At 28.1% G+C, this 26175-nt stretch overlaps 1 protein-coding gene across 1 annotated transcript; it reads left to right on the top strand.

The window, feature by feature from the left end:
- Positions 1-6602: 6602 nt before the first annotated feature.
- Positions 6603-25805, top strand: LOC142325581 (ubiquitin domain-containing protein 1). The gene is made up of 5 exons (XM_075367500.1): positions 6603-6810; positions 14179-14415; positions 17288-17410; positions 19425-19543; positions 24612-25805. Exons 1-5 carry the CDS (start codon positions 6729-6731, stop codon positions 24762-24764), a joined length of 714 nt encoding a protein of 237 aa, XP_075223615.1. The 5' UTR covers positions 6603-6728; the 3' UTR covers positions 24765-25805.
- Positions 25806-26175: the final 370 nt, after the last annotated feature.

Genomic DNA, 26175 nt, shown 5'->3' with positions numbered 1-26175 from the left:
ACATTAAACTCTATAGGTATACAAGTACTCATCTACTTTATGAGGGGTATGTAGAGACATATTCTTTGAGATATGGACTCATAGTGACTATCTCCCTGTTCCATTGAGCAGTAGTAACCAAAATTAAATGGTATCAATCACCTGTATTAAACATAAAAAAATAATGAATCTTGTAATCACATAAAATTCATATCTCAAGATCATACTCAAATTATAAAGTAATCATATCTCAAATTTTTCTCAAAGGGTAGGTAAATCTTTCCACATAATTTAATGCCCCTTAGGTAGCTAAGGCACTTTTTCATATATAGTGTTTGGTCTTATGATCAAAGGATGTTATGTATTAACGTACATCCTTTTAGAAGTTTTTGATGCTGAAAATATGTTTTTTGGTTAGTGAGGATCATTTAATGTCAAGATCTGCAAAAAACCAATGATGCAAAATTTATCTCTACCCAAGGTAAGCATTTTTAGATACTTTATAAACTTTACTGTATCATACTATACTAAACTATACTTTATGTACTATACTGTACAGCGTAAATATAAAGTTGGGAAATTAAAAGTGAAAAATAAATAATAAGATATAAAAAAAAAGTTTTTTTTACCAAGTAATGAGTAGTGCCTCTGCTGAAAATTTCAAAATATGTTGTGGCTTTTTTTAACTGGGCTTTAAGACCTCTCTATCATTGTTTTGATAGAAAAAAAGTCCATTTCCTACAATGAGGGGTGGGCTGTAGTGCAACAATGATTGTTTTATTCTAATCAGATCATTAATTTTTAAGAAATAACATAAAAAGACCAAAATTTATACATTCTGAAAACCATCTCTCCATGAGATAAGATTGCAGTAGAAAAGCTTTAAATCTGAAAAATATCAATGTTGAGATTGATGTGTCAACTTTATTTACATAGCTGCAATGTTACAATTATTTACATAGCTTTTTCTGTTCATGATTCTCGATAGCTTATAAAATATATATACTAGGTATTTAGTCTTTTTGATTATGTACTCAACGTGTTTATCCCATTTCAATTATCAATAGTTAAAATCAATAATCATTCCTAAATATTTACTATATTCAAATGAGATATAATTTATTTATTTATTTCACTAGTCAATATGCATCAGTTAATATAAATCATTATTACGTGTTTGCAAGACTGGAACTTACATACTAAAACACAACAGACATACATCTTATAAATATTTCCAAAAGTAATAACTGTACATCATCCTTTTAAGCACAGAATTCAAAAAATTCAAATACGGCACTTTAACAAGTTAAAGTGCCCTGTTAAGTATTTTAACAAAATATAAGTCTTATATATTCATTCTAATCCATTCATTATGTTTTCTGTTTATGGTACGCTTATTTCCCTACTAATCTTTTGGGATCATTTGGCAGTAGATTAGATATTTTTATAGCTTTGATATAACTGCTTTTGAAGCTAATAGTCTTATTTATTTTCAGCAATGGAATATATTTATTTCTTGTTGTACTATTGGAATTGATGAATTTTTTTTAATTCAATGTAGCTGTAGTTTAATGATTGGTAAGAAAACATCTGTTCAATGTTCAAAGATAATTTCTTACCGAAAGTATTTTTACTTATTATTCTCAATATATTTTTCTGGAGTGACTGTATTAAGTTTGTGCATGTTTTGTATGTACCATCCCACGCAATAATTTTGTAATTAATTAAGCTATGGGAAAAGGCATAATATATCATTCTTAACATTTTTCTGTTCATGATTCTTGATAGCTTATAAAATATATATACTAGGTATTTATTTAGTCTTTTTGAGTATGTACTCAACATGTTTATCCCATTTCAGGTTAAAATCAATAATCATTCCTAAATATTTACTATATTCATCTCTTTTCAGCTTAACACCTTTGATTTGTATGTTCATTTCCATGGGTACACTATCACTGTACGTTTTGAAGGTCATAAATACAATCTTGTCTACAATCAGAAAATAAACAATATTTCAAATTGACTAGCTCTGAGTAAGTTAAGAATTCATTCATTTTTCTTTCAACTTCAATCCAATTTTTGCCAGTTGCAATTATAGCTGCATCATCAGCATATGACAAAATCGCACTTTCAGGCATATCCACAAGAACATCATTGATATATAATATACATAATAGGGGTCCTAAGATTGTACTGCAGAACTCCTATTGACATCTTCCTATAATCACTTTTGGTTACTCCAACTCTAATATTCTGTTGCCTGTTATTTAAATAACAGGCAACTTTCCATAAGTTTCAAAGTTTTTTCCCTGATACCATATTTATAAAGCTTATCCAATAAAATTTGGTGGTCTACAGTGTCAAATGCTTTAGCCAGATCCAAAAATTTAACGGCTGTTGGACTATTCTTATCCAATTCATTATATAGTTTTTAGTTATGTAGCTGAGGGAATCATTAGTTCCTTTATTCTTTATAAAACCATATTGAATATTTGCTAGTATTTTACATTCAGATACAAAGTTGTAAATCCTTTTATGAATCATTCTCTCAAAGATTTTTCCCAGATTCGATATTATAGACATAGGTTAGTTATTAGACATAGTTATTCATATTACATTTAGGACCTGATTTATAGATCGATATAACTTCAGCTCTCTTTAGAGCTTTAGACCATACTTCCTTCTCTACACACTGATTAAATATGTGAGCTAAACGTTCAGCTATATAACAAGCTAATGTCTTAATTGATTTTGTATTAATATTATCTACTTCTCCATTTTTTAATTTCAGATCTCTAATGATTTATTGTACTTCTATCTCATCGGTACATTTAATATCACAATTTTTTTCCACTAATTTACTATCAAAATTCATTCTAGCCATTTTTATAACTTTACTTAAGATTTATCATAGTTTTCCTATTCAGTTTTCAATTTTTTATTTGTGGGTTCTAATTTCCATTTTCTAATGCAGGAGTTTATTATTCCTGAAATAATCCAATCCTTTCTAGGTATTTTATTTCTATCTTTTCTAACTTGACTAATATATTTGGTATCATCAATACATTTCCTTATTGCCATTATGAGACTCAGTTGCTTCATTTGAATTTTACATGGAGTTTATGCACATTCCAATTAACTGTTTCAGCATAATTTCCAAGTTTCCCATAATTTAAATTGTATCTTATACCAGTTGTTTTTATTATTTCCAATTTATTGATGTAATCAATAAAATGACAGGTAATGGTCAGTCATCAAGCTTTCAAGTTTTCATGTCCTCAAGATTAATGATGTGGTTTTGATAAACATATTGTCAGTGCACGATCCATTGTGTTCATTATTGGATAGTCTTGTTACTCCATGAAAACCGGATATATACCCATTTCCAAGAAAATGTTTTAAAAGTTCCTGACTTACATCATCATATTCTAGCAAATCAATATTATAGTCTCCAATGATTATATGATTCTTGAGATTTTTCTTCTGATTTAATAATTTCTTTATATTATTGATAAATTCAATTTTAGGCATATTATGTGATCTATATATTGCCAATATCTCAAAGTTGCTCAACTCATCAATTTTCACACTTGCATTTAGAACTTTAAGTCTGTCATTTCTATAATTTCAGTATTAACTATTAAATCTTCTTTCATGTATTTAATGTATATAACAACACCATCTGATTTGTTAATCTTACTAGTATTGTAATATATTCTATACCCACTCAAACAAAAACATGCAAAATTCCAAGTTTCAATACAAATAATGCATATATGCACATATGCAATAAGGCATAGTTGATAAACTCTCAACAAAAATTTCAAGTTTTTCATGATTGGCATTTAAGAATATTTAAATTTAATTTTACAGATTGGTTCATATTTGTGGATTGATGCATTTTTTCATTACTTCTTTACAGGTTAGCTATTCCTCTGGTGTAATATTACAATAATAGTACAGAAAAATATTGTCATATCATTACCTTAGACAAAATATTTTTATTTTATCTTGTTGACTGCTTTTTTCTACTGCATGTAATAACAAAAAATAGTATGATTGAAAAACGTGTAAAGTATCCTTAGTTCAAGTCAATTATCAAGAAGCAACATGGAAAAATAGAATGTTTTCATAAAACAACAATTCATTGATACCCTGATAACAATGATTTTGTTAAATGAGAGTGAATTACTAATTCTTATGGTATTTTTTATGCTGATTTCAAATATGAAATCAGAATCCTTTTATCAGGCTTAGTTTTTTTGAACTACCAATCTAATTTTCAGGTAGTATCATGTATGCACTCCATAAGCATAGCATTTTGTGAACATATTTTATTACATTATTTGTCAATTAAATAGCTCTTGTTTATTTATTACATCCCTTAATCATCGCTATGTTGATTTGTTGGACATTAGTCATTATGTTTATTATTTACAGACTAATTAAAATAAACAAGAATGTCACTCATTCTTCCTATTTTCATCTTAATAAATATCCATCCATACTATTAGCAAACGCTGTTCACATGAACATGTCTTATGAAACCTTTATTGAGCAGCAGGATTCAGTATGAGAAATGTTTATGGTATATTTATAGAATCCGAAAGTAATAGTGCTTTTACTTGGGCTGCAACTTGGATACACTAAATTCTGTTGCTTTTTATGAAATGGGATAACAGGGATAAGAAAACTATTACATAAAAGAGCAGTGGCCAAAGAGAGAGGTACTAACTACAGGAGAGAAGAATGTTGTAAGTCAGGGATTAATAAAACCAGAAAAAGTTTCTCCTGCCACTACACATTAAAAATTCTGTTAAATGTATTGTAATGGTGCAGGGTTTCAGTTTCTAAACAAACAAATTCCCTAATATACGCGATACTAAAATAATTGAAGGGTATTGCAACCGCAAATAAGAAAAATAATGAGCAAAGAATGTTTGAATGATTTGGAGGTAGGTTGCTGCATGGAAAAACCATAAGGCCAATAACTACAGAGAACTTATGAGTGAACTCCTTCAAAGCTACATAGAACTTGGGTGTAACATATCACTCAAAATCAATTTCTTACATTCACATTTGAATCTTTTTGCTGACAATCTTCTCACACTATATAATGAACATGGAGAATGCTTTCACCAGGAGATATCTATAATGGAAACACGATACCAGGGAAAATGTAACCCAAAAGTTTTGGCTGACTATTGTTAGACTCTAAAGAGGGGTCTACCTACAGCAAATTACAGCAGAAAATCCAAAAGAAATAGATTTTAGGTGAGTACAGAATGCATGTAATATATTGTTGTATTATGTTCACCATACATTTTTTGTTTCAAAAGAAATTTCAATTACAAAAAACTAAGCCCATTAGAAAAAATCTATTAACATATATGAAATCAGCATAATACATACTATTATTATCAGCCATTCATTCTCATTTAAGAAAAAAAAATTAAATTTTGTTACATTTATCTTTCTTAACATCAGCTGAAATTATTCTTTATCTTTCTATTCAGATATCTGTCTAAATATACATTTTTAGTTAACATGGCATATTCAAATCCAGATCATTTATAAGCTGTTTTTTTTTAATTATAAATGACTATTATTATTAATTTGTGCATGTTTTAAAAATTTTTATTTGAAATAAAAGAAAACAATAACAAACTAACAGCATCATCAAAATTTATAGTATGAAAATTAATAAACTTTTATTCATTACCTGCAGTATAGTTTCCAGATGTTCAGAAAAGATAAATGAAACATTTTAATGAAAATCATATTGAATTTTTTAGTTGTATGTTCTTTATAAAAGCATTGAAACACAATAATAAATTAAAATAAATAAAAATAATTAAAAAAAAGTGTTGGTTTAGTACACAAAATTCAAAATTTTCATGCTTTTTGATAAAATTTAGGTACATAAACCTAAGTGATCAAACTTGTGATTTGAAAGTAGTGTTGAGTTTAGTTTTATTTGGGTTCTTTATTGTTTTATTAGGCGATTGTTAACAATTTAACTGTTTTACAATTTATTTTATTCTTAACTATCGTCGCTTAATGCATGAATGGTAAATTAATTAGGATTTAAATATTAACGCGTAGTGTTAAAAGATATCATCTTAAAGAAGAAATTTCTGAAAGGATACCAATGCATGTAAGAAATACGTTGTGATGTAAATATCAGCATTTAGACTGAGCGAAAAGGTTTAAAATTCAGGTCAAACGCGTGACCGGCAAACCGATGATTACAATACAATGGAATGTGAGAAACTATGGATTTCTAGTTTTATCACTCAACTTTTCTTTGTCAACAAAAGGGTTTATTTCGGTAACTACTTATTCGATAAACGTTGTAAAATTCTGTTAATATTTAAAAATTTAATTTTAACTTCATGGTAGATCCCTGAGTTAAGTTTGAATATCTGTAAACTTAAAAGTTGAATTGTTTCTTCTTATTCGAAACGTATCATGAGTTTTAATTTTAATGACATAATATAAACTTAGAGATCACAAAAATAATGCAAATTTGAGGGAAATAAAAAAAAAAAAAACTGAAGTAACTTGTAATTACGGTACTAATATACATAACCAGTTTGTGCGTTAATTATATCATGACGGCAGCGCATTCAAGTGAAGTATTTTCAACAAATATGGCTGATGGAATGATGTTTAGGAAATGGGAATCGTTCATTGCACTTTGTTAAAAATACTGCTGCAATGCCGCAATTGTCGATATTTACAGAATGGGAGGATGTATTGGAATAAATCGGAATAGAAGTGGCGGGATAGACAATTCTTCTGAAAATGTGTCGCGACCAAATTCAGGTACGTAGCTTTAGGCTGGAACGTCGTTAAGTGTGTGATATTTTAAAGTACTTATTGTAAGTGTTTTAATTTTACAAGTGTCGTTCTCTGTTACTTTTTTTATTTCGCAATGCATTTAGCAGTTATTATTGAAGTTTATTGTGTTACAACGGTTTTAATTTTTTTTGAACTGTTTTAGGTTACATTTCCCTTTACGTTTAAATTATTTTTTTCTCAGGTTTGGTTAAGTTTTGTGAATGTTGATTTTCTGTGTATATTGTAGTTGTATGTGTATTCATGTTGTAGTTTAAATACAAGCTTTACGAGTTAAACATTTGTTGTGTATATTGTGCAGGAAATTGCATGATACAAGTTCTGCTGCAGCCTTGGTCTAGTCAAGCTGTTTTATTTTATCCTTGTTATCAAACAAGTTTCAGTAAAAAGAGCAAGCTCTGTAGGTTTTATATATATACACAAACACACACATAATTGTTTTTTCTATATATGTATGGTAAATCAATTTATTTCATTTATAGCAATTTGCCTCAGAAAGAATATTACAGACTGCATTATTAAAAAAGATAAGTAATGTAATTTGATTTGTGCATTGGAATTGCTCTTGATATTCAGTCATTCTTTGTTTTATTGAAGCTTAGTTTTTTGTAGTATCATCATGTTTTCCTGCTGTTGTCATTGTGTGAAATTCTGGCATATTGGATATTTTATCATAATGGATAATCAATTATTCAATTCATAATAAATATGTAGATTAAATAGGAAATCAGTAATAATGTTATTTATATTACTTTACTGTGCTTTTTATTACATTTTCTGTAATTTTTGGATAGTTCCAAAAATAATTATATTTTGTGTAAATTCTTAAACATTGTTAGAGATAAAACAAATATGATCAAATATGTATATATTTTTTATAGGCCAACAGGAAAAGTTGGAGATTATGTATTTATCTTTTTATTCAATTATTTAGTAATACAAAGAAACTATGCTCTAGTTATTGAAATATTATTTTATCAGATTATCTTTGTCTCAGGATAATGAGTAAATAGATCTTTAAAAATAGTGTAGTGTAAATTTTGATGCTTAAATCTATAACTATAAAAATTATATACTGTATCATTTAAATTAGTTAAGTTTGAAAATTCCCTAAATTTGAAAATTGCCTTAATTAATGAAATAGTAGTGGTATTTTGTAATAAGTTGAAAAATATTATGAGTTTAAAAATCAGTACATGAAGCCCATGCAACTTTCATGGTTTGTTATCTGTAGACAAATGCTAGAAAACAAGGAAGAGTAGTAAATTATTCTTGTTCTGTGTTAAAACTTGGGTATTATTGTTTCTGTTTATAAAATAATCATATTGCACAGATCATAATAAAATTATTTATTTTTATAATTAATTTATGGTGTAAAAATGTGAAAAAGCCTTGATTTTTTTGTGAAGTTGGGTGTCTTTTGTAGTATATGTATTAAGTCTTTTGTGTTTATGAATTAAATATTTTATGTATGGTTATGTAATTGTGGAATTATTGTAGATAGTTTACATTCAATAAGTGTATGTATACAGTTTTATTTTAGTTTAGATATTTGTTACAAATCTAAAAGATTAACATTAAAATTGCAAGTTGTATTATTTTAGCCCAGTTATAAGTAATTGGAAATTCTGTTAGTTCGTTCGAAAAAGTAAACTTGAAGAACGTAAGAAATGAATTTGGGGACTGCTATCAGTCATTTTAGTTGCTCGTCTTGATATTAAAACTTTTTCTTGGTTTATAAATCAGGAATTTTTCACAGGTACTCGTTTGTGTCAGCTTAATGTGTGCATGTACCTACCTAATTGTTAGAAATTACAATGGGAGGTTTTGGTTTTCTCTTGATCGGTTAGAATAATATATGCTCTTTTAGAATGTCAGGTTTGGTTTTGTTAGAAGTTTACTGTATTCTTTCTCTTATAAAAAGATGATTGATGTTTGCGACTAAACACAGTAGAAGCAGAAAAATGATGGCCACTGTTGGCAGATATGAAGGGCATTACTATGGTGTTTCTCCAAATTTACCACTCTAAAAACACAAATAAGTGTTCTTTTTTTATCCATGAATCATGCAACATCTAAGACAGTATTTTAAAGTGTACTTCAGAATAAAAGTGTGGTCATAAGTTAATATTCCTTTTCACATGCTTTATCTTATTTGCAAGCTGATTTCCTGGTATATTACAGTGTGTAACTCAACTCTGAATTCCTGTCTTTAATTCTGGTTTATTTAAAAAAAACATATGTAGTTCTGTGAATTCTGAGAGTGGTTAAGTTTGATAAAAAATATGATTGATGAATATTATAGACCAGCAAAGCAAGTAGGTTATGATGTTATCTTTTCTTCAGAAGATTAATTGTTCTTTTTTTAATTCTTTACTTTGTGTACAGTTTAATACTATTTAACATTACTGTACAATAATAGAAATGTTATTGTTGATGCAGATGGTTGTGAAAGATCCAGTGAGAAATTGGGATTAATTTCTTTTGTTGTTTGTCAGATCTGTGTTTGTAACCTTCACTGGCAATATATAAAACTTATTATAGGTTTTATTATCATTCATATTGTAAAGGTCATTCAGTTCCTTGGTGCTTATAAGATCCTTCATGAGCATGATTATTACAAATAGAACCAAAATATAACATTAAAGGATTTTTATGACTGTTTCTATAATTGAAATTTACCGTTTTATTTTATCGTTGATAATCTTTCATTGTTTGGTTAAATATTTTAATAAATTTAAAATAATTTTTTATAAACATATTGTTTATCAATCACTTATTATAATTTCTCTGGAAATTATTGCATAATACGAAGTGTGGTCTGATATGCCTCATCTTACCAGTTATTTCTTGGATTTAAGAATTTATTCGAGGTATTTGACTGATTGCATGTGCTGATGTCATCAGCTTATCATAGTGTAGTTAAAGTAGTATTAAATTGTTAACTGCACACTAAAGAGTTTAAAATAACAAATTCATACCCAAGGTACAACAAATTCATACACCGGCTCTCTGCTTTGCTGGACTGTATGTCGGTTGATTATTTGTAGTTGATCTTCCCTAAATACTGCTTTTTTAATTTTTTAAATTTATTTGTTATTTTCTGCTGTATTGTACTTTACATAGTTTTAATACATTTATATACTTGCTGGGCAAGTTGACTTCTGATGTGGAAAGGTGGATTGCTATATTTTATGTTTTGCATATGTACATTTCAAATAAACTCCATAAATAATATAATCACACTGTTTTCTTGTCTTCATTATGACTTTTTAAGTTTTTTATTTTATCAACTGATACTTTTCATTCCAAAAGAATGTAATTTTCTGATTATGGTTTGAATTTTAAAGTAAGCTCATTAAACATAATACTGATAGTTGAAAATTATTGTGAAATTGTTTATTCAGATCATTTTTCTGAACTAATTTTGTAGCTCCTCTTCATTGGAATTATTGATAATTAGGAGGTGGTGGTAATTAGCTCCAAAACATATGATTTAGAAGAGCAGTTTCTTTGTAATTTAAAAATAGTCATTTTACTTTACCAGATACAGAAGAGGGAAAGTAAGAAAAATAAACATAATTTTTAATTAAAATGATGTCATCTTAGATATACTTACAGCTATCATTAATTACAGCTATCATTAGGGTTACTTTAGTAAAAGTAATAGTCATTTTAGTAATTTCATAGAATAAATACATTTATTTTTGCAATGGAATTTTAACACAATTTATGTGAACATTTTTTTTTTTTTTGAGTCATCGGTCAGTTGACTGGTTTGGTGGTAATTAATTGTCATCTCTTTCTATTGTATATTGATTCTTTAACCTCTATGTAATTGCTATAAATTACATTCTCATACATGTATGTATTTCATTCTTTGACTTTCTCTATTATGAATTTGCACCTTCTACAACTCTCTCCATGATGAAATTAAATGAAACCTGATTTTTTTAATGAATGGATTATGTTCATCTCTTAATAAGATTTTCCACAAATTTTTTTCTCCAAAGATGAGTTAATTTATTTTCTCATCTTTGCTTAATTTTTAGTTTATCAAACCATCTAATTTTCAGCATTTTCCTGTAACATCATCTCTAAGGCCATTTTTCTTTTCTGTCAAGTTTGTTGTTAACTCCAAACATACAAAGTATGCATATTAAAAATAACCAAGAGTAATTTAATCAGTTTTATCATTGTCTGTTAATGTAAAACCAGAGAAATTTAAAATATGTAAATACAGTGTGATAACACTTCCCACATTTTACACAGTACCAATCGGTTAGTTTTCCTGAAGCAGGTAACCCAACCCAGGGGTTGGGTTACTTTCCAGATTGTTTTTCATAAAAAAAATATACTAAAGTTGATTTTATCTTCCTGAATAATGAGTGGTTTATCTTAATTTATGTTTATGGATGATGATTAAGAAGTGAAATTATATAAATGAATATTTATTAATGAAATTTACGTTAACATTTTTTTTGTAAGTTTAACGCTTTTCTGATGTATTCTTATTAATATGTGATTTTTATCTTTTATAAAAATTTTTCTGTTGTCCAGTTTTTTTTTACCATAGCTTGAGAACTATAGATGATCATGATTGGAAACCGGAGCATCAGAATTAATGGTAGCTGTAATTACTTTGAAATACATCTGAAGATAGCAACATCATTTTAATCCAAAATTATTTTAAATTTTCTTTCTTTTTTCTCTTCTGTCAAATAATTTGTGGGAACAAAAATTGGAAGTCACGTAATAGTTTACTTATCTTTCCATAAAACATTTTTTGAGATTTTGGGATTTGCCAACAATAGTGTTTTTTTAATTTTTAAGTGTGTGAAAATTAATTTTTTGTCAGCTCAGTGTTTTTTTTTTTCTATCAAAACTCTATTGCAGTAAATATTGAAAACCATACAGTTTGATGTAACTTTTGTCACAAACAATTTATTGAAAAAAAGAAAAATGGTTTTTGCTGTATATTTTTATCCAAATGCTTTTTTGATATTTTGAAAAGGAATTCAAAATTTTTATCTATTTTGGGTCCTGTCCTAAATTTTTATAAAACATTTAGACTATGCTTTTTTATGTATGCTAAAAAAAAATTAGACTGCTTTTAAGGCGGCGCATCTTTTTGTATTGAAGTTTTTTAATAATTTTTTTTTTTTAGTGTTTAATATATATTTTCAGAATTTTAAGATATCTTTGTGTGGTCTCTTAAAATGTTTTCGATGATATATGGCAGTGTTTCAGAATAAATTTCTTCATTTATTGAGATGTAAAGATTGCATTATATCTCTAGAGTGATACAAACAAAATTTATTTATTAGAGATGTCTTATTTTTTTTTTGCTCCTCTAAATTAATGTTGACTATTACATTATATATATATATATATATATATATATATATCAACGAATTTATGTATTTTTTATTTGAACAAATTTTTTTTATTGTTTATATATTTTATATTATTCGTTTTGTATATTTTTGATCATAAATTACATTCTATTAAACTTGTTACATATTTTTCATGTATGTTAGCAGAAAAATGCTCATTTTTGTTTTCTGAAGTAAAATTTGACCATTGCATCATTTTCCAAACGTTTACTGTTCCAGTTGATGTATGAGGGCACTTTCCAGCTTATGAACTTGGGATACAACTGTCTGTCTGTCCTTGAATAAAGCCGTGCTAGGTATCCAGACATTTAAAGAATACCGCAGTGAATCAAATTGTTAACTACATTATTAGAAATAGTGATATTGGAGGTTAACATGAATTTACTGAATAAAAATCTGGCTTAAGGCATATTTAACCTCCTTCAGTGTACCATAAATTTCTGTCTAAAGTCTATGCTGCAATAGAACAGCATAATGGGTTAATGTTTGTCAGTAGTATAATGTTGCCTTCAGTAATGGTTGCATTAATTTGATAAATATTACACATTTGAATTCATATATTTCCATTAAATTTTAGCAATCTGTCATTAGTTATTGTTTTGGCCAGAGTAAATCAATGTATTTGTTAAATACTTTAGAGTAGTAAAATGTATAATTTTTAATTAACATAATATATGGTCATTGCATGATAATAAGCTGACGATAAATTTTATTGCATTACCTTTTTTAGTTAAGATGCTCTTCAATGTTATTGTTCCTTAAAATAAATCCCCAATTTGTTCTGTGATAACAGATAATATATCTGATGCAAAAGTTTGGGAACAACTTTATTAGAAATAACTTAACTTCCTTTTTTCTATTAAAAAAAATTAATCTGTGACTGCAGTAATTATAATACTAGATTTGTAGAATTAATGGGTACTTACGTATTAATGCCACTGCAGCTACAGCTGCTGTTTAGGTTATGTTGACTTTGTACGTATATGTTGACTTCGTGTACTGACAAATCATACGTATATCAAAATAACCTAACTAAATATAACCTACGCTCGCTTCGCTCGCTAACCTCTTATAAACATTAAATATGCATAATATATACAACTTATTAATAATATAACCTTAATGTTATAGCACTGAAATCCAATTAATGTTAATCCACCAAAATCCGATTGACTACTTTGTTTTTAAATAAAGCTGCAGCTGCGGTGGCGTTAATACGTAAGAGGTTAGCGAGCGTAGGTTATATTTAGTTAGGTTATTTTGATATACGTACGATTTGTCAGTACACAAAGTCAACATAACCTAAACAGCAGCTGTAGCTGCGGTGGCGTTAATACGTAAGTACCATTAATTGATTTATTGTTTATTTAAATAATGAATTATAAAGTGTAAATTAGTTAAAATTTTATTGTAACCTTTGGAAAAGTTAAATTGAAAAAATTCAACTCCTTAATTTTTATAATTAAGTTTTTGAACTAATCAATCTATAGTAGATTTTTATTATTGTATGTTTATATTCATCCCATTGTTGTTAGTAGTTGTAAAAATATGGGATTATTATCCTTTATTCTCTCCTCTGAAATATTGTATCACAGTTGTGGGAAAGAACAAAACTTGCCTGTATCAGAGCAGTTTAAAAAGTTCTTTGCGACACAGGTAATGAAACTATGATATGTTTAACTAAAATATGTTATAACTGTAATATGTTATAAATCTTATCACGTTTGATCTCACTTTCTTCCTCTTTGAGCTATCTTGAGTAGATTTGTCCATTTTTCATTGCCATCTTGGGTGAACTCATTCCAGTTGTGAAACTTTTGTAGGGATTCTATATAATTCAGATGATATTTTCTTTTATTGTTTAAGAGTATTTATGGTAAGATGTTGTCCAATTATGTTAATAGAACTGCTATTAAATAATTACATATTGTTTGTACAGAACGTTCTCGAAAAAATCACCCATTGTGCCATGAAACAATTCGTTGGAAATCAGATGTGCCATTGACAGAAGGTCAACTCCGAAGTAAAAGGGATGAATTCTGGGATACTGCTCCAGCATTTGAAGGTAGAAAAGAAATTTGGGATGCCCTTAGAGCTGCAGCGGTAGCATCAGAGTCTCTTGACTTTCAGCTTGCACAAGCGATTCTTGATGGAGCAAACATATCAGTACCTAATGGTAAGTTTATTGAAATTTGTAGGTATTTTCTTGATGGGCTATTGTAATATTATTAATGTTCGCTTTGTTAATTGGTATAAATATGGATATTTATATTTTTATCTAGATATTTAGGTTGTACATTTGGTTGTAATTAAGATTGTGCCTTCCAAAGATTTTCTGTTTTAGTTATTTCTTATTTCACGTCTTGAATTTTTATTTTATTTTAGTGTTAAAATCTTGTATGTACTTCATACACATTTGAATGGTAGGTGAAATTCCTTCCTTTTCAACATATGATCAATTTATTTTTTAGAATTATTTCTGTAAATGTATAATTTTCACTTCAATTAATAATACGTGTTACTTTAATTGATCTGTATAATGTTTGGTGTATTGGAAAATTTTGATTTACATAATTTTTTCTCTTGTTAGTCATTCTAATATTAGGTGTTTTTTTTATTAAAACATTTTGCAATAATTATACATATTTAAAAGTTAATAATAATTGTTCGTTATTTAAAATCCACATGTTTTATAACTATATGATAATAACAATATAATATAAACAGTAACAACAATATATAATAGAAAAAAGACAGGGCTTGTTAGATTTAACTGAAGACAATATTTTGTTAGTCTGTCACTCTTGGATTAAAATAATTTATTTTATAATCACTGTAAATTTGTAATTAAAATGTAAAAACTACAAAATTTTACAAACTTCTCTAAGTTCTCTGAAGTTTTAATCTGTTAAACCTTTATTTACAATTTTTCCATTCAAAATATTATGTTACTGATTTTCATTTATTTAGTTGATTTCTGATGATATGGAAAATAGTACCTACATGCTTTGTACATTCAAAGGTTGAATTATTTCTATTAATTTGCTGTTAGTATGTAAAAACCCTTTTTTTTCCAGTTACAATATAACAAAGTTCTTATATTCACATCACATACCTGTGCATCAAATGAAAGGAGGATGCAGCATGACATTGAAACCATATGTATTTCATCAACAACAAAAAAGTTGATAAATGCCTTACTTTATTTTAGTTTTCTATATTTATTTGTATACTTTGTAAAAGTGATTTATTTAGAAACTATTAACAAAGGAAAAAGTTTACCTCATTTTTAGTTTTTCAAATAAAGTGCAATTAGTAGAAGGAAGATGTGCAATTTAAAATAAAAAATTTCCTTTGAAAGAGATATCTGCATACTTAAAAAAAAATGTATTGACATTCTAATGGATAATCTTCTTCTGGATAAAAAATAGTGTCTGGATCAATTTCAGTGATTTTTATATTAATGCTAGATGTAACCTTTTGCCCATCACTGGTTATTATGTTGTTCATCTTAATTTTTTTTTTTTTTTGTAAATTTCAACAAGATTGACCCCAAATATTTCAATTACCTTCTATTTAAATAAAAATGGTGTAAAAATATTGAGAATTTATTTAGGAAAGTTTTTCCCGTTTGGATGCTATCGTGCAAAAAAAATATGTACCCTCCACATTAAAAATGCTTTTAAGTATCTGTATTATTAAAATTATGTAATCATTTTACTTGGAATTATATGAAGTAGAAGAAAAATTGTAATTAAAATATTTTGTCTATTGTTTAATGATTTTCTTAAGCTATGTAGGATGAATTTTTTTTTTGTGGTCTGAGCCCTAATAAAAATTTAGCATTTTAGAAATCATTTGGTAGCTATAGTCATTAAATTATTTATGTGTTTTATTATAAAAAAAAAGTTCAGTTCTTTGTTAATATTTGTGCAATACATGTTTTTTTTTATAACATTTAATTATATATAAATTCTTTTAGGGTCAATACATTTGAAGTGACCCAAGGGTGATTGTTTGACCAAAAAACAAACTTACCTCATGTGTTTCCTACATGTCTCAGAACCTTAAAACTATTTTTTTTTAATTTTTTATTTAAGCAGTTTACCTGTGGCAGCCATTTTTGTTATGGTGCGCACACCTATTTTTGTGGCTGTAAGGGTTTACGGAAAAAATCTTAACTAAAAAACTACTGGTCCTGGAAGGATGGAACAAAAAGCAATTTAATCATATTTTCTCAAGGTAAAAGGTTGGTGCTGTGGTTTATTTACCTATCTCTTCTTTTTCTATGAGAAAATTATCATGAGAAAGTTGAACATGAAAAACGGTGATATTTTACTTTTGATAATTTTTTTCAAGAAGCAGGGATAGCATACACAGTTTGAATTATTTATATGTAGGTATATGTGTATGTTTTCAAAAATTCATAAAAATTTAGGGGTAAGTATTCACCATTAATATTATTTATGGTAAAACTAACACTGAACGTGAATGTCTTGTCAGCCACACTGGGTAATGAAAATTAGCCATTCTTGAATGGTTAAAAGTGTATTTTCTTTATATTTCCAGTCCTTTTTGTTGTCTACTGTGGAAGTACTGATTTTTTGTGTTCATATTCTACATTGAATTATAAGTTGAATTAAGATGAGGAATGAATGGTATCATTTTATGTTACCTTTATAGAGGAGTATGATATCATAGCATCAACATGTGTTTGATGTACATTATTCAAATTATTATGTAATCATGTTAGTAGTTTCTTATGCATTTGTATTAATGTAAAAATTTGATATACTGAAGGATGTAGGTATGAGGTAGGTAGGACGAAGGATGTAGGCATGGAATGAGAACATTCTTAAATTTATTGGTAGACTGACTATTTCTTATACTTAAGTGTAAATAAATTCATCCTTCAGTTTGTATGCTTAATTTGGCTTTCTCTAGATTGTGATTGATGGAAATTATTTGTAGTTTTTTTAATATTTCCTTTAAATATATTGTTTTGCTATTTTATTTTATGTTTAACAATTTTTTATGGTTTTGGTAAGGTTTCTTGACAGAGTGTTATGACGAGTTGGGGACTCGCTACCAGGTGCCTGTTTACTGCCTCTCTTATCCTATAAATATTGTTAAAGAAGACAATGGAAGAGAATCGCCAGCAGATAGTTCAGGTATTATTTTTTTATTTCTGTGAAATTTTTAATATGTTTTACTGATATTAAAAAGATAAGTTTTTGAACATTGTTTTATTTCCATAATATTGAGTAAAATATATCCAATTAAGTGTAATTTTTTGTATAGTTTTGAGTGGTACAGAGAGTGTCTTAATTTCTGTGCAGGAGATAGATAAAGGCTTTTAGTTTAATGCTGATCAGATCTGTTGTATTTAATGTTAATGTGTTCATGAGATTGCCTCCTAGCTATCATTCTATTAAGTATTGGGTTCTAACCCAACACAACAATACATGTTAGACTGGCAGTTAGACTGGAAAGTAGGTGTAACTTCCTGTAGGCCATCTAGTGACTGTATGAAGAAGTGTAGATGGCTATCATGATGTAAAAATCATCATATAATTTTATAATTCATTCTGTTAGTAGTTTCTTGGTAACATTGAATTTTGTGAGCTTGCAGTTATCTGTGTTGTTTGCTGCAAATCATTTGTAACAATTTTTCATTTTTTAAAAGGCTTTTTTTAAATAAATTAAGGTTTATTTTGAATTTGCCTTTTGTATATGTGATGTTAACAAATGGTGCTTGCGTAGATCAGTTATTTTAATAAAAAATCAGCTGTTAGCAACAGTAGCATAGTTGTTCATATTCATCCATTTATAGTGAGTGCTATGATTATTGATCCCGTCAATTGTAAAATATGAGGTAAAATCCAATTTTTGATGACAAAAAACAATTCTGTGCCTGAAATTCTTAGGCAAATTTGCGATTTTTACGGGTTGAAAATTTAGTGCCAATAAAATAAGACAATGCCATTCATTTTTAGAAGAGCAAATGAACATTCTTGAGAATGTAGCAGCCGGCTGTTGGTGATAATGATCTGATTGAAAAAGTTGATGGAAAACTTAGAGAAAAATATCACTTCATCTTGTCACGATTATATTTGTTGTTTCCTGATGTTTTGCAGTCATTGATTTATGAAGTTTTGACAGACAAATTTGCCCATAAAAAATTATTATCTCATTCAGTTAGTTGCAGGAGATGTTAACCATCATGTACATTTAGAGAAAAGATTTTGCTGCAGTGCATGAATTTTTGCAGCGTTATGACAATGAAAGTGATGAATTGTTTGATCACATTGTTACTAGAGATGAAACCTGAATTTCTTATTCAAATGTCGTGAAATAGCAACTATTAATGTGATGGTGATGTTCACCATCTCTTGCACTGAAGAAGTATATTACAATGTTTATAGTTTAAATCGTGATTTAATGTAACAAATATAATAGATATGTGTTGTCCAATTATTACTTCCACAAAATTACAATTATTATGTTTTAAATAAATTTTGAATTATTACTGTAACATTGAAACATAAATATTATTAGTAAAACTGTGATTTTAGGATTTTATTGTCGGGACAAAGGAAGCTATATATGAACTTAACATTTCATCATTTTAATGTCTATTAAGGCTAGATAGTTTGTATTTAGGAGAGAAAAAATACAGTTTAAAATTCCTTGATTCCATAAAAATTGCCTCTATATTGCTTGTATATTGTAAAATTGTCTGAATTTTATTTCATATGACAATCTTATTTTAAAATTAAACAGATGGGGGAATAGAATGATCAAAATAAAAATCATGTTAGAGTTAAAATTTGAAAGAGGGATTTTATGGTAAGATCACAAACGTATTATTGGTAAATACTCCTAATATCCAGATTGATAATACGAAGACACCTCTATCCATGATAGGTGATAAGACATATCAGATGATAAATATTTTGATTTGTAATGTAATTATTTGTGTAATTGACATCCAGCTTTTCTTTTCTGCAATTCTGCAATATTTAAGAATATTTAAACAATTTTTTTTATTAAATTAACAAATATATTTCTTATGAGAAAAAAGAAGTTTCCTTGGCTAGCTCTCTGTGCTTACTGGTAATTTTATTAATAATATATAATGTCTTTAATAAAATAGAATTTAATCAGTGAATGTTTTTATTACAGAACCTGGAGAAGGAGGTACTGAAATAGTACTTAAGCTTCGCCTTTCATTGAACTGCCAAGATGTAAAACTACCTGTTTTTACTAATGATACTATTGGAACAGCGAAAAAAAAATTGCAGGTATTTTGAATTTTTGTTTATAACTCTTTTCTTCTCTTCAATTTTTTTCCTATTTCCAAAAATCAATTTTGTGATTTGACTTTATTACGTGGATCTGACTTTTCCAACAGGGTGGATGTTTGAACATAAATGTTAAAATAACAGAGCTATTGTTTATTTTATTTTCTTACCATACTCTTTTCCTTGATCTACCACTTCTTTTTCGAGACGCTGAGTCATGGTTTTGGAGCATATGTCTGGTGTGTAATTGTGTGGTGTGTATATGCATGTATTTATTTCTTTTCTTATGATCTAGTTTGAGTTTTATGAATATTGTTGCTAATCTATTATTTCATAGTATGGTTTTTCTTTGTGTAATAGTAAAATTAGTTAAAATTTTGTTCTTTTGTTTGTTTTATTAATTTGATTTTAAAGGTGTGTGTCGCCAATCTTTTATGAAGTAGTGCTTTATTTTAGGATTACATCTTTTTTCTAAATGAAGTTGTTTTACACTTTTATAATATTTTAAATATAAGAAAAGGCCTTATGGTCGCTTCAAAACTTCACATTGTTTGTGCGTATGTATTTTAATTTTGTATAAAACCCCTCTACCCTTACATCATTTTTCTCCATTCATACTTAAGAGTGTAGTGTATTATTGGGCAGTTACTTGAAATATTTTTTCTTGGGAACTGCAGTGAAAGATAATAAAATGTTGTATTCTTACTTTAATTTCATGAAATTTTTGAGTTAAGTTTGGTCAACTGTCATGAAACACATTTTTTTTACCTATATATTTACACAATCATTAGTACCCGATGTACATGTTAGGGATACTGCATGTATTACAGTGTACATGTACACTAGTTATATCGGTTTAACTCTAAGCAGTAAGTATGAGTAAATACATTTTGTTAACCTGTTTTTAATTTATTATGTATGTTTTTATATGAATATGTTATTAGAGATACCTTCTTTCATCTGTTGAATTAAAAAAATTTTTCAAATGTGTTAATTTAAATTAAAGATTTTATATATAAAGTAGCAGTGTTAATTAATTTTCTGTCTTCCATGCAGTAGTATTGATCAGTATTTGTTATATACATGGCATCCAGTTCAATAAAATTTAATATTCCTTCTCTCCTATTAAATCAAATATGACTCTTGATGTTTGTTAATAAAGTTATTAATCTGCTTTTAACTTTGAATGTGTGTAAATTGCTTTATTTGAATGATATTTGTAGAATTTCCATATTGCTAATCTCCCTTTTCATTGTCTTTATATCGAATAAATATGTATACATTTTATTTTGTTGTTGCCACAGTAAACCAAACCAAAAAGTTAAATAAATAGTATCCAGGGAGCTGGATGCAATTGGTCAATCATACCTGGAAACAGGTTGATGATCAACTAAACTGTAATCAGGTTTTGTCAGTAAACAGGCAATTGTGAATTCATTTTTCCATGAGAAAAACAAGTAAATTATAGCCTCTCACTTCAAGATTTTTTTAACATGGAGTGGAACAGGGACATTTCCTTTGTTCATTGATCTTTTTATTTATTTATGGTCTAATTGCTATCCTCTTTGCGGATGTTATTGCTGTGTGTGTGTGTGCGCGCGCACGCCTGCACATGTGAAAATGATTATTTTAAAGAACTAGGCTAGAAAATTCTAGAGTAACAGTTGAAAAATTATTCACATGTTATGTTATTAATAGTATTTCTATTGTCTATAATATGATGTTTCTGGGTGTTTTGTTAAATGGTAAATTCTTGTTAGACCATCAAACTGATTTAATTTGTAACAAAATCGCTGTTCTGTTGTACTTTGAAGCTTCTTAATAAAATGCTAAGCTTGTCATTATTAAGTATTTATATGTTTATTGTGGTTGCTTGTATTGCTGCTTGTAGTACAGTGTCATCTCTTGGAGCTTCTCAAGTCAGAATGAGCTTTCATGTTATAAAAATGTGCTGTCCAGTCTAAAATTTGGTGTCCATAAACATGAATTGTGTACATCAGTGATTCCTAAACTGTGCGCCCCGGGGAACTACAGCCTCTTCACAGGGGCGCCACAAAATATTGTAAAAGCTTCATAATTAATTGAACCAAGAATTTATATTTGGCCTAACTAAACAAAAAACAAAGTGAGAAGCTAAAATATCTAGATTTTTTTTTGTGGTTTGTTTTTAAAAACCCTGTATAAAAGTAAAGTTGCCAACACAGAATATTCTAGTGAATGCAAGCTGGCAATGCTCGCATTCTTGATTGCGCTTGACATGTCAAGGTGTGTAGACCTTTCATGAACTTGACAGATTTGGACTGTTCTGGGAGATCTTCAGAAAGCATATAAGCAAGCATTGCCGGCTCAATTCAGTCAGTCAGTTTATAATCTAAGTCTAGTGAATGAAATTAAACTCTGCGCTTCATATAAATAAACAGTGATATAAATTAGTTCATGTAGTATAGTTAGTTTTATATTACTTCTTGTTTGTTGTCTTTGATAAGTAGTTTTGTGATTTTTTACTCTTGTATCTTTAATGACGGGGCAAGTTTTTGAACAGTAATAAATGTAAGAAAGTATATCTTCAACCAGTGGCACGACTGTGAAGAAATGAAAATATTATAAATATGATGATTATTTAGAGTTTGGCTTTATGTCAAGAGAAATTGATGGTGAAAAGAGACAACAATGTGTATTGTGTATGAAAGTTTTGGCAGCCCGAGTGTATGCTTCCAAGTAAATTGAAGCGCCATTTTGAAGCTAATCACCACTGAGTGGTTGGCAAACCTCGTGATTTTTTTGCCAGGAAGTTAAAAAGAACTGAAACAAGAAAAAAATACTTTTTTTAAGACTGCATCAATACCAAGCAATGCTTTGCTAGCATCTTACAAGGTGGCTTAAAAATCATGAAATGCAAGAAGCGTCATACAATCTCAGAAGAACTTATTCTACTGGCTGCTGTAGATATGTTTGCCGAGTCTGCTGGAAAGGTGCTTTTAAAAGTGCCTTTGTCCAATAAAATTAGTCAGAGAATACAACATATGGTGGAGGATATCAACAATCAAAAATTAAGAATTGGAAAAATTAAAGGAGTGGAATTTGGATTGCAGCTAGATGAGGCTATGGATAATAATAAAGATGCTCATTTGATATGCTATGTATGGTTTATAGATGGTAATAATATTAAAGAAGACTTGTTTTATAAAAATATCATTGCAGGAGTGAAGGTTTCTCAGGACCTGTTCAAGATTCTTGATTCATTGATACCTGATAATAATTTGAATTGGCCTAAGTGCGTTGGTGTCTGTACTGGTGAAGCTTGCTCCATGGCTTTTCTTTCTTTTCCCTGTTTAGCCTCCGGTAATTACTGTTCAGGTAATACTTCAGATGATTAATGAGGATGATATGTTGTGTAAATGAAGTGTAGTCTTGTACAGTCTCGACCATTCCATGTGTGGTCCATTCAATTAACCATGTGTGGTTAATTGAAACTCAACCACCAAAGAACACTGGTAATCCACAATCTAGTATTCAAATCTGTGTAAAAATAACTGCCTTTACTAGGACTTGAACGCTGGAACTCTCGACTTCCAAATCAGTTGATTTGGGAAGACACGTTCACCACTAGACCAACCCGGTGAGTTTCGCTCCATGGCTGGCTGCTATGGAGTATAACAGGTACTTATTCTAAGCATATCACCAAATGCACTGTGATCCCATTGCATTATTCATAGAGAAGCACTTGCATCAAAGCATTTGAGTCTTGCACTGAATCGGAATGTGTGGTGAATATGATAAATTTTATAAAATCTTGTCCATTGAAAGCAAGGTTTTTAAAAAAACTGTGTGAAGATATGGGAGCCAAACACTTATCTTTGTTGTACTGTAGCATTGCACTATGGCTCTCTTATGGTAATTATTTCACGTACCTTTGAATTGCAGCAAGAATGTTTATTTTCCTTAAAGTGTAAGGATACAAAGATGCAGAAGATTTTGTTATGACAATTTTTTTATACAAAGATGCAGAAGATTATGCTGATGCCGATTTTTTAATAAAAGTGGCATATTTATGCAACATACTTGAAAAGCTGAATCCCCTTAATCTCTCTTTGCAGGGAAAAACCTTTTAAAAAACCTTTTGAAATAAACAGAAAAATATCAGCTTTTGTAAAAAAAAACTCAAACTATGGAGAAGAAAAGTGAATGAAGATGCAGGATAAGATTGTTTTTTTAATATTGTAGCAATTTTTAACATCAAATGAACTTAATCTTTCTCAAGATATAAAAACCATGTTTGAAGGGCACTTATCACAGTTAATTATCTGGTTTAAGAAATATTTTAAAAATGAAAATTTTGATACCTTTGCATGGATTCAAGATCCATTTAACTCTAGTGTTCCGTCTGAATTTTCTTCTGCGAAAGAAGAGAATCTTATTGTGTTATATTGCAACAACAGTTTGAAAGCAAAATTTGGCAGCATGGAATTGACAGAATTTTGGATTTCAATAAAAGATGAATAGGGCCCCTTCTACGTGCTAGGGCACAGTGGATTTTAATTCAATTTTTGACAGCATATTTCTTTTAAGCTTGGTTTTTGCTGATCGCTGTAATAAAAATATAGAGCAAAAATCAACATGTAAAAGGAAATGAGGGTGGCCGAGTCCAGTTTAATTCCACAGTTTGAGAAAATGTGCAGTGATTTGCAGGCTCATCCATCACATTAATTATGAATTTGTTGTTAATAAAGTAAAAAAAAAAGTTAAATAATAGTCATACTTTTACTTAGGGTAGGGTGCCATGGAAAAATTAGTTGTGTATATTTATAGATGTGCAACCTGTGTTAAAGAGAATAGTTGTCACTAATTTAAAAAAAATTCTACCTCAGCAAACCAGACAACAGATCTATTTTCGTTTAATTGAGCACAATATTTTGGGACATGAGAAAAGACCTTATGCTTTTGCTGCCATTTCTAATTAATTGTTTAATGTATTATTTTGCATCGATCAGAATAAATTATATATTAATTTTTTGTTTTTAAACTTATAATGTGATTTTTGATGTTCATTTTTACTTGTATTTTCCAGAGCCAAGAAGGACTGGAACCATCACGACAAAGGTGGTTTTTTGGTGGAAAATTACTAGGAGATAAACTACACATCGATGAAGCCAATGTTATGCCTGGCTATGTGATACAGGTGATAGTAAATCCTGAACAAATGTCACGTGTTGACAGTTGAATATATCAGTGTTATTACTATTATATATTACTATAACATATTGTATATTATAACATTATATATAAATATATATTTTAAAGGTAAATTTTATTTTCTTTATTGTTAGTTATTTCTTGCAGTTGTAATACATAACATTGAAACGGGTTTATCACTATATATATATATATGTATATATAATAATTATTTCATATGTATGTATATATTTATATATATATATATACATTTACATACACAAACACATAATATGTATATGTTTATATAGAGACTCATTTATTAAAGAAAATGAATCGATGACTCATTTCGTACTGTATATTACTGAATAAGAATTAATAGAACAGCATGAAGAAATACAGCTTTTATCAGTTGTTTGATTAATTATTATAATTTTATTATTTGTTTTAATTATATTATTTACATTTTTATTTATCTTTTCATTATCGAACAACTCGTTTAAAATTTATAAAAGACTGTTTATTTTTGTTCTTTTTTATATAAATATATATGTAAATGTATATTTATATAATTAGCCTATGTAGACGTATTTGTAATTGTACCTTTTGTACTTAGTTATATTTTATAATTGTTAAATGTTATTTTTATTGATGAAATTATTTTTATTTTAAGTAATATTTTGTCAGATAATGGTACTTATACTGATAACGTTAATAGTAATATCAAAATTTGTTACAAGAATAGGTTATATTATATTTTTATTTAAAGGTTGTTTTTCTTTTTAATACAAAGGAGATAGGTTGTTTATATCAAATAAGAATAATGGTCATTTTCTATAGCTTTATTAATTTAGTAAAGTAATGAAACGAGGAAAAAATTAATTCTTGTGGATGATTGATTCTACTTGACTTTTTTTTTAACTAGTTGCATTTTATTAATGATGAATAAAAGAATGCAGAAAGATCACGTTAAGTTGTAATTTTTATATTTGTTTATTATTTTTAGACTCAAATTTTTGTAATGTTATCGTTGAGTTATTATGTACTTTTATAAAATTATAAGATATTAACAATTAAATTGTAGACAATATGGGTTTTGTTGAATTATATTTACCTGTTTATACCTGTTTCCTTTATATTCCTTTTAAAATGAAGTCAACAATACTTAGTTTTCAATAATCGCTAGTACTTTTTTGGTTTCTATGTGTTAAAGGCTTTCTTTGTGCTGCAGCCTATTTCATTTTGTTTTGGATTTTAATTTTCTTTTAATTGCTCCTAAGATGATTGAGCCCAATACTGTATTATTGTTGAACCAAAAATTACACCAAGGATAAAGTTAGTTATCTAATAAAAGTTTATATAATAAACCAAAAGGTATAAAAAAATTAATTTTTTTTAACTCAATTTGTGTTAGATTTGGATGTTTTCTAACCCTGTTGCAAATTTTGTGTGACTAGTTT

The sequence above is a fragment of the Lycorma delicatula genome, chromosome 5 (assembly GCF_047948215.1).
Source record: "Lycorma delicatula isolate Av1 chromosome 5, ASM4794821v1, whole genome shotgun sequence".
Classification (NCBI taxonomy): Eukaryota; Metazoa; Arthropoda; class Insecta; order Hemiptera; family Fulgoridae; genus Lycorma; species Lycorma delicatula.
The sequence above is the reverse complement of the archived record's forward strand: the minus strand, read 5'-3'. Positions and strand labels throughout refer to the sequence as shown.

Coding starts and splice junctions, on each gene's coding strand:
- LOC142325581 (XM_075367500.1), top strand. CDS start 6,729: ATGGGAGGATGTATTGGAATAAATCGGAATAGAAGTGGCGGGATAGAC. Junction 6,811..14,178: donor TGTGTCGCGACCAAATTCAG/GTACGTAGCTTT, acceptor TTGTTTGTACAG/AACGTTCTCGAAAAAATCAC. Junction 14,416..17,287: donor AAACATATCAGTACCTAATG/GTAAGTTTATTG, acceptor GGTTTTGGTAAG/GTTTCTTGACAGAGTGTTAT.